The sequence below is a fragment of the Cucurbita moschata genome, unplaced genomic scaffold (genome assembly GCF_002738365.1).
Source record: "Cucurbita moschata cultivar Rifu unplaced genomic scaffold, Cmos_1.0 Cmo_Scf00002, whole genome shotgun sequence".
Classification (NCBI taxonomy): Eukaryota; Viridiplantae; Streptophyta; class Magnoliopsida; order Cucurbitales; family Cucurbitaceae; genus Cucurbita; species Cucurbita moschata.
The window spans coordinates 2,039,171-2,053,508 of record NW_019268518.1 but is presented as its reverse complement, the minus strand read 5'-3'; the positions used below and the strand labels follow the sequence as shown (position 1 = coordinate 2,053,508).

At 35.3% G+C, this 14,338-nt stretch overlaps 1 protein-coding gene across 2 annotated transcripts; it reads right to left on the bottom strand.

Annotated features, from left to right (window-relative positions):
- Positions 1-1,178: 1,178 nt before the first annotated feature.
- On the bottom strand, positions 1,179-4,902 carry LOC111455177 (auxin efflux carrier component 4-like). 2 transcript variants are annotated; one of them, XM_023096750.1, is made up of 6 exons: positions 3,350-4,902; positions 2,979-3,249; positions 2,722-2,807; positions 1,966-2,123; positions 1,677-1,753; positions 1,179-1,592 (listed from the first exon to the last, which is right to left on the bottom strand). In XM_023096750.1, exons 1-6 carry the CDS (start codon positions 4,620-4,622, stop codon positions 1,526-1,528), a joined length of 1,932 nt encoding a protein of 643 aa, XP_022952518.1. In that variant the 5' UTR covers positions 4,623-4,902; the 3' UTR covers positions 1,179-1,525. The 2 variants fall into 2 exon arrangements, with proteins under 2 accessions (XP_022952518.1, XP_022952509.1); XM_023096741.1 differs by having other exon boundaries at positions 1,180-1,592; positions 2,979-3,258.
- Between the last annotated feature and the right edge of the window lie 9,436 nt (positions 4,903-14,338).

The window sequence follows — 14,338 nt, the reverse complement described above, 5'->3', positions numbered from 1 at the left end:
TTGTTGGAGCTAATTTCCTTTATTTTCAGGATGTTACAAGTATAACGGTGTCATCAGAGTGTTTGCCTCCTATCTCCTCCTGTATACTCTCAATGATAGTACCGCCCTACCATGCGATAGTAGTATAGTGTAGTGTAGCACGTTGAGGCGACCAAATTCTCTACCTTGTGCAGTCTGACACATCCTGAGAGGGAGCATGGAACAGTGTAGGTAAACACAATAGTTGGCAAGCACCTAGGGGTCATTCCCACTCAGACTAGTGTGACTATACGATCCTATGGGAGAGTTTGATAACTAACCTCTCCTGGATGATGTTCAAGCTAGCAAATACCATCATACTGTCCCACTAAATTATTATGAAGTAGTGCCTCAGCTCAAGATATCAGTCATTCTTTGCGTAAACAAAAGCAACCTATCCAAGTCAAAGAACATAAAGGTTGGAGGAGTAAGATTCAAATTAGACTTATTTCAATTTTTGTCAAATAATGTATTTTTAAAACTTTTTAACTACGTTTTCATATTTCTTACCAAATAAGGATTGAAATAGATTTTCCTGGTAAGAGTTGAATTTGAAAATATTAATAGAAGCCTTTGTCTATTAGGTCTATATGTCCTATAATTGTTATCATCTTAATGTTTATCTAGTTTTTCTTTAATTTTATCATATATGAGTCACATATTTAATTTTTTGATTTATTGATCGACGATACCATACCAATTAAATCATATTGACATTGACATAGTCATAACTTAGATCACACATCTTAGGTATGGTTAGAAATGGTTCTTTTTAAAAAGTGGGGAAAAAAAAGCTTAAACTTTTTAAGAACTAATAAATGAATAATAACTCCCATTCAAGGGCGACAAGTATCTTTTTCCAATATTTATACTTGCAATGACCCCTAGTGGACCATACTCACCAAGTTGCCACATTATACCTTAACAAACCAATGGATATTATTACATTATTCAATCTCACAAAAGCTACTGATAATAGACTCGTGATTATAATCAGATGGTAAATTCTTTGTATAAACAAAGGGAAGGTGACAAAATGAGCAACAAAATCAGCAGCCTAATATAATATAATATGATATAATAAAATTACAAACCCAAAAAAAAAAAAACGACAAAAGCCAAACAAAACCAATATTAAGAATAATTGATGTTTTTTTTTCCACGTTAAAAAAAAAAAAAAAAAAAAAAAAAAAAAAAAAAAAAAAAACTAATTAAGAAACCTATTGGTCTCCCATTTGAGTCAGAAATTTACACCCAAAACGGCAACGATCGAAGATTTGCCTTTCCTGGCTGGGTTGGGTTTCCCTTTTATGTCTCTCTCCCTTGAGCGATGCCTTTTTCTTCTCTCTGTTCTAAAATCTTCTGTAAAGCTGATGAAACTTTGACATTTTTCGGGGCTTCTCTCTCAACTTTTGTCGAACTTTTTTTCTATATATTCTATCATCTTCTTCTTCATCTCAAACCCATTAAGAAATATGAAAGAAATTCATTCCAAGTTGAAAGCAGTTTACAGACCCAGCAGAACATAGTAGAGCAAAGTAATGGGTAGCGCTATCAGCATCCCAAATATCACTCTGCAATGTCACAAAAAATGTACCAAAATCTCAATCATTTGAACCAAAAAAAACAGGCATCTGTGAGAGATGGGGTTTGCTTACCCTGTGCTCAGAATTGCTGGATGGACGTTGTACTCTTTAGCAAACACAAACGGTACAATTCCTTGAGGCAATGCCGCCTACATAGTACATGGGATATTATACACAATCACCAGCTTTTCAATATTCATTTCATGTGCCTAAAGTTATTATCTCTCATTAAAGTCATTCACTTAATAATATGAGTAGTACTCCACTTTTCCCCATCTCAATTATTTTCTCGAACCAGTTGTCGACCAAACTTGTAAGATATTAAATTTGAAGTAGGTGACCATCATAATTCGAGAGTTACCTGAACAATGGCGACACGGAGGAGAGTTCCACGTAAGCCGATGGCAAAGGAAGCGATGGCCATGACAGCAGGCCCAGTTAGGAATCTGATGGCCATGGAAAAAACAGCAACAGAGTTCCCACATGCTATCATCTTTGGTTGTAGTCCCATAAAAATACCTATAAACAAGAATTTCAAAGAAAAAGAAAAAAAGAAAAAAAAAAAAACACTACATGAATTTAGAGTTCAACTAGTTTCAGTAATTTGGAGTGCAATGGAGAGGGCATTAACTCCGGACCACCCAGTTGACGTTGCCCACTGGACCCACTGGGTCCTCCTGTCGGCTGGCCAAGCCCCAAGATTAAAAACTTTCCCATCCCTTTTCAGACACACAATGTGAGCAAAACAAATAATGCAAGAGAATCCCCATTCTTTCCCAGCCTAATTTCCAGACAAAGACTCATAATATCATCCATCTCGGAGCGGCTAATTTAAACCGAACCTAACTCAACTGGTTATAACTTATGGGTGAACTATGAACACAGATTATAAAACAAATCAATTCACAGAGTATTTTTTTTTTCTTTTTCTTCCTCCTTGTAATGATTCAATCAAGTTTGTCTTCAATTATTGGGATAATTACGTGACAGCATGATCACACAGACCAAAAGAACTAGTGGTTTCTTTAGTTTCTATCATTAATTCTTAGTATTTTCTTCTTCTTTAGAATGATGCTTAATGAAACGAATACAATAAATAAAGAAAACGACTACTCACCTAAGCTAAACATAGCCATTCCAAGTCCTGTGTCAGAGAGTATGGAGATTGATTTCTCTATTATTTTCGGCATGGCCACATGCCACCTGCAAGTTTTTTCATCACAGCCCAACAACACAGACAACTCCATGAACAAACAATAAATACAGAACAAATTTCATAGACAATCCACAAACAAGAGGGAACACAATTAGTTCAAATGGAAGTTTCAATCTACTGTAATTAGATCAAAGGGAGTTGATTAATTTTTGCCTTACCGGAATGAAATCAGCGACCAGATTAAACCGATAAGGCTTGAATATGTGTTGGGGTTTCTTATCAGCTTCCGCCACACCATGATTAGAATCAGACGGGTCATCACACTTGCCGGCGGCATTAGTTTCGAGTTCCCGCCGTCTGGACCTCCGCCGGTGAATTTTCCGTGGAGATCACTGACGGAGCCTATGGGATTCTCTTTCTGATCATCTCTTTCCTCTTCCCCTTCTTTGCCGGTGAAACTAAAGGTTTCAGCTACATAGCTCTCGGTTTCTGGAACAGCTTCAAATCAGAACGAAAATGGGAAATTATTAATAAACTGGAATTTGTGGAGTTATTGAGATTGAAGATAAATTATATTAGTATTCATTACCTTTGTTTTCACCGTTTTGTGGATGATCAGCGACGAGCATCCGGATCTCTTTGGCGCCTTGATCAGACCGTCCAGATTGCTCGGCTCCGGCAAGCTCATTCCCAGCTAAAATGTGGAGCCCACCACCGCCTTCAGAGACTGGGGAAGCACTTGAACTCCAAACGAACATGTGTAGCTCCTTCGCGTCATGGTTAGCTTTAGTGTTCTGCGGCTGTGGCTGCGGTGGCGGTGGCGGTGGCGGTTGCTGCTGCTGTAGATGAGACGGCGGTGGTGGCTGAGTGATTTTAGGGGTTTTGGTGAACTCCGGGTTCGGAACCGGGTAAGACGAAGGCAGAGTTTGGGCCGGGTAAAATCCGAACCTCGGGGATGCCGTCTGAGCCTGAGAGGCAGAGTTCTCCTCAAAATTAGACGGCCTCGGCGTCGGACCTCTGGAGGATTGAACCGAATACAAATCACCAGGTCCGAAGTTTGACAATCGGCCTTGAAACCCCATCATAGAGTAGAAATCGGAGTGGTTGAAATTCGAACCTCGAGGAGTAGGGTTCCGAGAAGAATTCAAGCTGTAAATCTCAGCGCCAGTGAGATTGGACGGCCTCGGCGTCAATGCCGGAAGCGAACAAGGTCCGAGAGAGCGTCGAGAGGCATTCGATTTCCTCACCGTCACGTGAAGTTTTCCATCGTCCCCAATCTCTGCATCAGTCTCCAGAAAATCCCTCCCATCCAGCGAAACCACGTCCGAATCAACTTTAAAGGACACAATCGAAGCAGCCGTCTCAGGAAACTGCTCCATGATGAGAATCTTCGCACCACGATACTCAAACAGAAAAAGCAAAAGCGTGTACCAAATAATGCACTGCAACACAACCACCTGCACCATCAGACTCCCACTGTACTCGCCGTACATAGCAATCAACAAAGGAATCCCCATCACAAGCGTATTCGGAAGCGTGGAGAGAGAGAAAATGGTAATCATCCATTCCAAGCTTCCATTCTTCGTGACATTAGTCCAAATCCCAAGGAGAAATAGCATAATGATCTTCTGAAGCGTATCAGCAGCAATGAAACGGAAGTTCATCGCGTAAGGATTATTAGAAGAGATAAAATGAAAGGAGAGAAGAGGAACAGCGAAAATGGCGACGAAACGGTTGATTCCAGAGCACTGATCTGGCGTGAAAATCTTCCACCACCGGACAGAGCCGTAAGCCAAAATCATGGCGACATAAAGAGGAATAACAGCCGTCAAGACGGTGTAGAGATCCTTCCATGAAATCATGGCGGGTTTTTGTCAGTGGCAGTGGAGGATAAATTAGAATACAAGGGAAGGGTAAAAGTGGAAAGAAGAAAAAGAAAGAAGAGGGAATTTCAGTTAGTTAACTAACTAAAACGAAGAGGGATGGGAATATATGTCGTTCTGCACCGATCGACTGCTAAGCCTTCTGATAGGAACTACGAGAAAGGGAAGGGACGACAAGACGTCAAAAAATAATAAAAAGAAAAATGGAAAAGAAAAAAAAAATTAATTTTTTTGTTAATTTTTAAATGAAGGAGTTTGGAGGGAGAAAGTGGAGAGCGGAGAGGAGGGAGAGAGAGCGGAGGAGTAGATATAGGGGAGGCAACTGACGTTCTTCTGGTTTCAAAAGGAAAGTTAACCGCCTACTATGGTTACTTTAACTCAACTTGGGTTATATGGGCCCTCCTTTACACAAGTGGCAGTTTCCATGTGGGGTCGCCTTTCACTGACGTGGATGTCTTCTTTTTAAAAAGTATAGAAATTAAATGGTTACGATTGGATAAAAATTTAAAAATTTTAAAAATGAGAATTTTCAATACATCAAGGATAAATTGAAAGTTCTAAACGTTTTATTTTTTAAAAAATGGTTTAAAATATTTAATAATTTAAATGTTGAAAGACTGTATGGGTACATTATTTTCTAAAAAACAATTAAACCACGTTCTACCAATTAATAGTTTAGATTTTTTTTTTTTTTTTTTAATGTTGAGTTTGATTAAAAGAATGTCCTTTTTAAAATATATTTTTTTAGAAGAATATATCATTTAGTTTTTTTTTATATATATTTTAAATAATAGGTAAAAATAAAATTATAGCTTATTAGAGATTTAGTTAAATGAGATTTTTTTAGACAGAAACAAATGTGAAACAGGATGTACCACTTTTAGATCACTATACTCGAGCTTTATTATGAAAAGCTATAATATGAATCGTCGTTGTCCAAATACAATAAGAAGAAGCATTATTGAGAATTGCTAAGATGTTTGCATCTTGTGGCAAAGTTCTAAATGTCTTATTTTAATTCACATTCATTTGTTATAAACGTTAGAGAAATTAGGCACGAATGGAAACTCTAAAACTAAATTACATTTGAAACATATCGTATGAAGTAAGGAAGATCTTTAGAGGACTAATTGAGGAAATTGTCTAAGTTAGTTACGACGTTCATGTTCAGAATTCGAAATTTAGATTTGGTATTTAATGGCCCCGACATTCTTCTGCAACATGGTCATGTTACTTACCTAATTGCTTCTTAAAAGTAAAGATTGTCCCTCCTTCTAACATGTTTTGTTCTTATTCACATGCATCTTAGAAAAATTCTTAGAAAATCACCCAACATAGAATTACCTAAGTAAACCACGCTTAACCATGAATTTCCTATGATTGAGCCACCAAAAAGGAAGGTGCACGTAACTTCTAATTCTTTTAAACATTTCTTAATCATCCTATCCTTAAGATTACTTTCATTTGGATATAGTTTCGGTTTATTCATGTATCATTTTTTTACTCGAATGTCATAATTTCATGAACTAACTAATAAGTATTTTTTTCAACCTATGATAGGGTATCTAAGAATATTGGCTAAGAAAAGAACATCCACGCCGTTCATGTCGTGTTTAAGCAATAAAATTTTTGGGCCTTTACTGGGCTTGGTTTGGGCTTTACAAAACCATCAGTCCATTATTGAAAATATTATCATACATTAAATATAAAGCTTTTGTACCATCTCTTTTAATATTAATTACAATATCATAATTGTATTTAAAGTTAAAACATAGATAAATAATATCATCTTATTAAATAAAAATAACTAAAATTATTTGATGGGCTATCATATCGAGATTTATAGATATGTCCTTTTTATTATTATCGTCTTTCAAGACATTATTCAGAGGAATTTGATGACATTATAAATTTGTGGTAAGTTGATTAGTAATAATAACGTTAATTTAATTAAAATATTTTGTAAATATTCATAAAGGATTGGGGGAAAAAAAAAGTTTAGAAAGCATAAAAATGTTGGAAAGGAGAAATAATTTCAACCTGCCTGTTAAGCAAATCTCCTTGATTTCTTCTTCATTGGGTTTCAAACAACGTTGATTTCCCCAACAAAATTTTAAAAACTAATCTTTATGTTTCATTCTTTCAAAATAATAAATTGTTTTTTTAAAGGGTTTTGTTGAATTTAAACGTGGGGATTTTTTTTTAAAAAAAAAGTAAAATAAATCACTTGAACCAAGGAAAAGAAAAATGAAAAAGCAATTGGAGTGATATGATCTTGAGAATGATTTTGTTTTTGGAATTTAAGCTTTTAATTACTTTTGTGGTGTTGGCCTAAAGACAAAGGTGTTGGAATACTATCTCCATTTTTACGAGGCCTTTAGGGAAGCCCAAATCAAAACTATGAGAGTTTAGGCTAAAAGTGGACAATATCATATCATTGTGGAGAGTCGTGCTCATCTAACATAGTATCAGAGTCATGCCCTAACTTAGCCATGTTAATAGCATCTTCAAATGTCGAACAAAAGACTCCAAAAGGAAAGAAGTAGACATAGTAAAAATATGACTAAGACTCCAAAAGAAAAAGGAGTCGAACTTCAATTAAGGGGAGGCGTACTTTGTTGAAAGGGAGGTGTTGGATGATGAAAGTCGCACATCGACTAATTTAACTAATTTAGGAAATGATCATGGGTTTATAATCAAAGAATACTCTCTCCATTAGTAGAGGCCTTTTGGGGATGCCCAGAGCAAAGCCATGAGAGCTTATGCTCAAAGTGAACAATATCATATTATTGTGGAGGGCCGTGTTCATCATAAGCTAATTGATTTATGAGATGTAGATAGATGGTTTATGTCCATATTTTGAGTAAAAAAAAGTCTTAATACAATTTTTAAATTTTGGTCGTAGAATATTTTTAAATTTTTAAAAAAATTTTGAAGAACATTTTAAAATAAAGTACTGACGATATTTAAAATAAAGTACTGACGATTTTTACCCAAAATTAACGGTAAAGATTGATTTTTTTTTTTAAAAAATTTTGTTAAGTATAAGAGTATTATCGAAATTTTTGGAAGTTGAACGTTTCTTTGGAAAAGTATTAAATGTATGAATATATTTTTTTTATTAATTTAATGAAAAATAAAGGGTTGAAAATAAAAAATTAGGAAGTATAATTGAATGGGAAGCAGGAAGCCTAATTTATGGAAGAATATTAGTGAGGCAAAATCTAAAAATTTGGAGTATTATGAGACCATTTTCACATGCAATCTCGTAGTTAGGGTTAGGGTTAGGGTTATCCTTTTCACACGTGAGCACACAAAATGTTGACTCTATTCTCGAGGTTTGACTTTCGTTGAAGATTGAGTCATCAAAATATATAGATATATATATATATATATATCTCAGTTACCAACATCATCTTATGGGAATTGGGTGACCCTCCACGTGAAAGAACATTCTTTTATCATGGTGTTGCCTATTTCAAACTAATTAATTTCCATCTTTTTTTAATACCTATTTTAAAATCTTTCATTTTATTATGTCACTGGCTACAAATTTGTATAATTTTTTTTTTAAACTACCAGATTTCACTAATTATTTACATTAAACTAAACTATAGCATGTCAATAACTTGTTTGGAGGCTAGGTTTGAGTTTCTATCGATTCTCTCCGAATTTCATATTTCTAATTAAAATAAATTATTAGCCAAATACGAAGTTAAGAATATAATTTTATTAGATGAAATTTGCTTATTTCCATATATGGTAAGTAAATGAATAGTTTCCTTAAATGCTGATTTTGAGACTTAAACAATGAAGTTTACGAAAGAAGGACTTAGCTTATTGTTGTATCATAAACAAATTGTTCTTAAAAGATTCAGCGGTACTTAAGATGAAAGGTATAATTACATGGTTAAAATAAACTTTAGACTTTATTACAATTACGAAGAACTTATGAATCGTAGTGACATACCCCAATTTCAAGGTATTGAAAGATTGAATGTGACTAACAAACTTACCGTAAGGTAGGATGAATGTATAAGAAGATAATGGAAAATTGCCATAAAAAAATCAACATTGTTTGCCATACCAAGGTAAAATCAAAGACATGAACATATGTTTGTTATGTTCATTTAAAGAGGGAACGATGATGGTGTACAAAATAAGTATTGTGGATTAGACAGGTGCCTCGGTCGACGTTCCTTTTATGACTCCTTTTATGACTCCTGACCTCTCGACCACCCCATTGCCTCGACCTACGTCGTCAATCCCTTGAAAAAGAAAATGTAGAAATGAATAAGTACATAAATATACCTACTAAATAATCTACATGTTTGTTCTCATTGCATCCTTGATCTGGTAGGAGATCATGGGCCTTCTCTAGGATCTGGTGTTGAAGCACTACCTCAAAAAACACTCTCTCAAACAGGTGGGAATAACATGGCGAGTGTTGACCTGCTTTTCATCCATGGTATGTAGCTTGCGAACCCATCCCACAAACTATGGAGTCGTCCAAGGTCGGACGCGCTATCCCTCGTGTGCCAACTCTACTAACTACCTACATGATCAACGTCCTCCCACAAGACTGTTCCATCGTGTATGGTAATCCAACCAAACTCTCTCTCAGACCTCATGCCTAACTCAACGGTATCATGCCGAAGTGGATAAGGACATAGAAGCTTTGTAGACACTAAAGTGACTGCTATTGGCCTTCACACTACTTTTATTTTTCTCTAGGGCCACCATTGTAGTTTTCTAGGTCTCTAGGAGGTTTGGCGGTCTTGACATGGATTCACGTCTCTAGGTATTCTTAGTTCTGACTCTTTGAGTGTGGATCAATTAGAAGCATTAGGGTCTCACCCTTTGTTCATCTCTCACAATTCTTTTGTGCTTGAACGATTGAAGGCGTTCCATCCTAAGTCAAAAGCTGGCCAAACTGACACTCACACCCTAGTCTTAAAACTATTTCTATTACTTATCCTCCGTAGGGAGAATCACATATATAGTCTCATGGAGCTAATGTACAGTCAATTATGCATACAGTCATACATATGCTCAACGAGGTGATAATATACATCAAGCACTGTAGCACAAATACACATTCCAATCCACTGTTTTGGCATAATTATATACAATCAATATAGAAACGATACAACACAACAACCACAACAATCAAGGGTCAACCCGTCATATCATCAACTAGTCTCAATATTCTCATATTGTATCCCGTCTACCTAGGCGCAAATTATATCGAATCTAACCATTTAAGGTTTGGTCTTACTAGCATGCATATCTAAGCGATCCATACAAATATTACTTCTTAAAATCTACGTGATTACTTATAACTTTGTCGCGTGTCTTCTCGAGTGTAATTACCAGCAAAGGAAGTCCCCGAAATTCTAAAAATTTATGAAAGAACCTAATTCACTAGCATCAAATGAGGACAGAAATTCAACAAGCGAGAATCGAATGGGATGAAAATATGGTCCCTACACGCCTTCACATGCAGGAAACCACGCGCCTCCACGCGTAGGAAGCCATGCGTAGGTAGCCGCGTTAGTGCACGGGTAGAGCCTGCTTTCAAGCCCCAATGGACAAGATGACTCTGGTTCCATCTACTAATTAGTCTTGAAGAATGTCCTTCTCATGTGGGCAAAACAAAGACTCTACAAAAGCAGTGCGAGAGATGCAACAAACAATATATATGGGTATTGTACGGGTCAAAGAAATAAAGATGCATACCTTGAAGAGCTATTCCAAAGCTTTCCTCATCGAGGACAATAAGTTGGTAATAAGTTGGTGGATGGCTTTGCCATGAAGTTGATTATGATCATCACTGGCATCAATTTATTATGTGACAAGATGGGGGAGATCTCCATCATCAAGAAGTTCCTTTGCGTCGTTCTCCTATGATTCCTGTAGATCGTTGCCTCCATGAAGTAGTTCGGCGACCTAAAAAACATGTCGATTGAGGAGGGTGTTAGTCATCTTAAGGCCCATGAGAAGAGAATTCGTGGCTACAATGAAAAAGATAAGGAGAAGCATTACTTATTCATATACAAGTGGCTTGGACCAATGAAAAAGAAAAATGTGAACGGTTCTTTTTCTTTTTTCAGGTACAAAAGAATTCGACAACCACACCATGGAAAGTAAAGGTTATGGGTTTGGCTGGCAAAGGATGCCATGACAATCTCTCACAAATCCATGACGATGTGAAAAATAAGGATATTGTATGGTAAAGTGTCGCAACAAGAAGCGTGATGAGGAGACAAATCTCGCATTCACACGTGACTAAGAGCATGAACTGATGTTGGCTAAGAAGATACCCAACTTGTTGATGCTTAATGAAGAAAAGGTTATGTGAACCACCTTGCAAATGGAAAAGACTGAGTGGAGACCAACATTTGATACTTAGACAATGGAGTGAGCAACCACACAACCGAAAAATTGTTTAAAGTTCATGGAGCTTGATGAAAAACTCATTAGAAACGTGAAGTTTGACAACAGATCAATTGTACCAATCAAGGGCAAAGGATCTATCTTGTTATAGTGCAAGAACAACGATCAACATCTACTAATCAATTATATTACATCCTGAGTGTAACGACCCGAAATTTTCTACTTAATTTAAGGTCGTTACTGTATACATATCATAAACATTGAATGTGAAAATACTTCATTTAAAATTTCGTAAAACATATCCTTCAACTTAAAATAAAGCCATGAACTTACCTATTTTGAAAACAACTTTAAAAACACACAACAAAAGAAAATAAATAAACGTATAAATTAAAAACATTCTACTCTAGCCTAGGTCTAAGAAAATAAATACGACTATCCTATGCATGTGTCATAGTCTCGAGAAGCGATATCGTTGTCACCCGTACATGAATGTCTTGCCTTAACTTGGAAACACATGACTTGATTACTTAAAGAAATACTCAGTAAGTGACCCCACTATTGGGGTTAACTGCAAGAACATGCGAATGCAATGATGGGACCTATCTTTTCCGTCTATTTTCCTACGGTACTATCCTAACGAGTAACTTGGATGTGTACCATATACTCTACACACAGCCTATACGTGTGAGTATGGACTCATCAGCCAGTTCGCACATTGTTAGGCCACTTTCCTTGTCAGGCGAGCATACTCTGAGAGCTTCTTAGGCCAAACACCCATTAGAACTAGTAATAAAACATAATGATCGTACCCCTGCCCATTAGTGCATGCGTTCGTACCATCGTGATAAAATAGGGGTATCTCCCAATGCATGAGCACACATAATGCATGAGGTCTCAATATTTTCCCATTTTTGACATTATTAACCCAGCTATCGTTTTACATTCATATCATATCATTTTTTATTTTTCAGTTCTCATACCATGCATGATTCTAACAGGGTTATATTTCATGTCATTTATCGTGATATCATGTCATTCATAACATGCTGTATACATACAATTTAGGAGACATAACATAACGCTCCATGCCTTTAACATATCATTTCATAATGTGTGATTCATACAACGTTACCTCAATGGTCACACAAAACAATCTAAACATAATATATCACATCACAATATATCATATCATAAATATGGCAATTGATCACATGTCTCTCGTACCATAACATATTTCGTATCATATCACCAATATATATATATATTCGTCCTTCACATGTCATATCATAATCATACCATATCGTAAACACTTCGTGTTCATATCCTTCCCTAACTTATCATAGTCTTAACATCCTTAGAAATATCACAGTCATATCGTTACTTGAACGTACCTTAGTCATAACGTTACAGGAACGTATCCTAACACTATCGTTTTATCAATTTATCATAATCCTATCCCTTTCTACCCATAACTTAATCGTATTCTTTTATCAATCGATCGTGACCATATCGTTTTTATCAATCTCTCGTACCCATAGTACTTCAATACGTAACCTAACCTCAACATTTCATGAACATGTTTTACTCCTATCGTTATATTACGTTTAGTGCATCTTTCTCGTATCCTATCTCGAACATATCATTGAACACATTGTACCGTAAGTATTATCATACAATTTACATATGGATAACATATCATAAACATATCAATATATATGACATGTGTAGAACCACAGGCATGTATCAACATCAAATATAACCATGTCAATAGTAAGGTCACTTACCTGACTAGTTTAGGCTGATGTCACCTATTTATCTCTGATGAAAGTTTGATTTTTTCCTTTGTACCCAATTCAACCTACGTGAACCCGTGACATCAATTTCAAATCAAATTCTCTATCTTTTACGATGCTCTAGTACTAAACTTCATGCGAGCATCAAAAACTTTGCCTAGCTATATATATATATATATATATATATATATATATATATATATAATCTTATTTTTATTAAAGACCTCATTTTCTCTCATTACCCCTAATTTTCGAAAAGAATTTGATTGATTTATTTTATATTAGAGTATTATCTTCACCTAATGATATCTTATGGTATTTTAAAATCCAGTTCATTTTCCATGGATGGCCTATTTTCTCGTCTATTCCCTCTGGTTCTTATTCCTAGAAATTACATATATATAAAAAGTATTTCTAATATTATTTGTGTGCTTCATTTGCATATACAATTTTAGAAAAATACAGTTTAATATCTCCTAATCTCCTAATCTTTTATTTTCTTTCCCTCTATTTTCCCTGTTTTTCCTTTCTCTTTTCTCTGTTTTAATTTTATTTGTAATTTTTTTTGGCCAGTTTTAATAGATTGTATTTTTTTTTTTTTTATTAAAGAAGGCTATTGATCTTAAACCTATTTTGGGTATCAAAATGATAGCAAAATAACTTAAATAATTACAACAAGATCAATAAATTTTTCTACCTCTTTCAATTAAATCTAGATTTCCTTTTTCTCACCCCAAATAAATCTCCAATTTCTCCTCTGTTTGTATCTGAAATATTTTTCTTCTCTGTTTTCTTTTTCTAGCATAACCATTTCCAATCTTACCATATTTATTTATTTTAAACCAAAATGTTTTTTTTTCTTTTTTTTTTTTTTTTTTTTTTTTTTCTATTACACTGAGTTTGAGCATTGGTGAAATGATAGCATTCCTAGAGATATTTGACAACAGAAATGGAGCCTAGTTGATGAAGGTAAAATGATCGTAAATCGCCGGTATAAGATACTAATGAAGACTAGCCAACCCACCTCTTCATTTACGGTACTCGCACTTAGCGTGACTATGACATACAAGATTTGGGCGTGTGAATTTTAATGTGTTCAATTTGAATAGAAAAAAAAGATGACTATGAGGCTATCTAAAATCATACACCCAAAACAACCATGTAAAAGTTGTCTAGTCTCCAAGCAAGCAAGATTGTCATTTCCAGCTCAAACCAATTTTCGTGTTGAGAAACCCTAGCAACTACTGCATGCAAACTTATGCAACCATTCCAACTTGTTGACAACTAAATTCCTTTGGTGTAGATGTACGTGCTCAAAGAAAAAGAGGAGGTATTATATGTATTTAAAAAGTTCAAAAGACTTGTTGAAAGTAAGTCCGACCACAAGCTGAAAATCTTTTGTACCAAATGAGGTGGCGAGTTTTTATCTCAAAATTTCTAAATTTTAATGAAGAGGAAAGTGTCGAGCATCAACTCACCACAATGAATATCACATGAAACTAT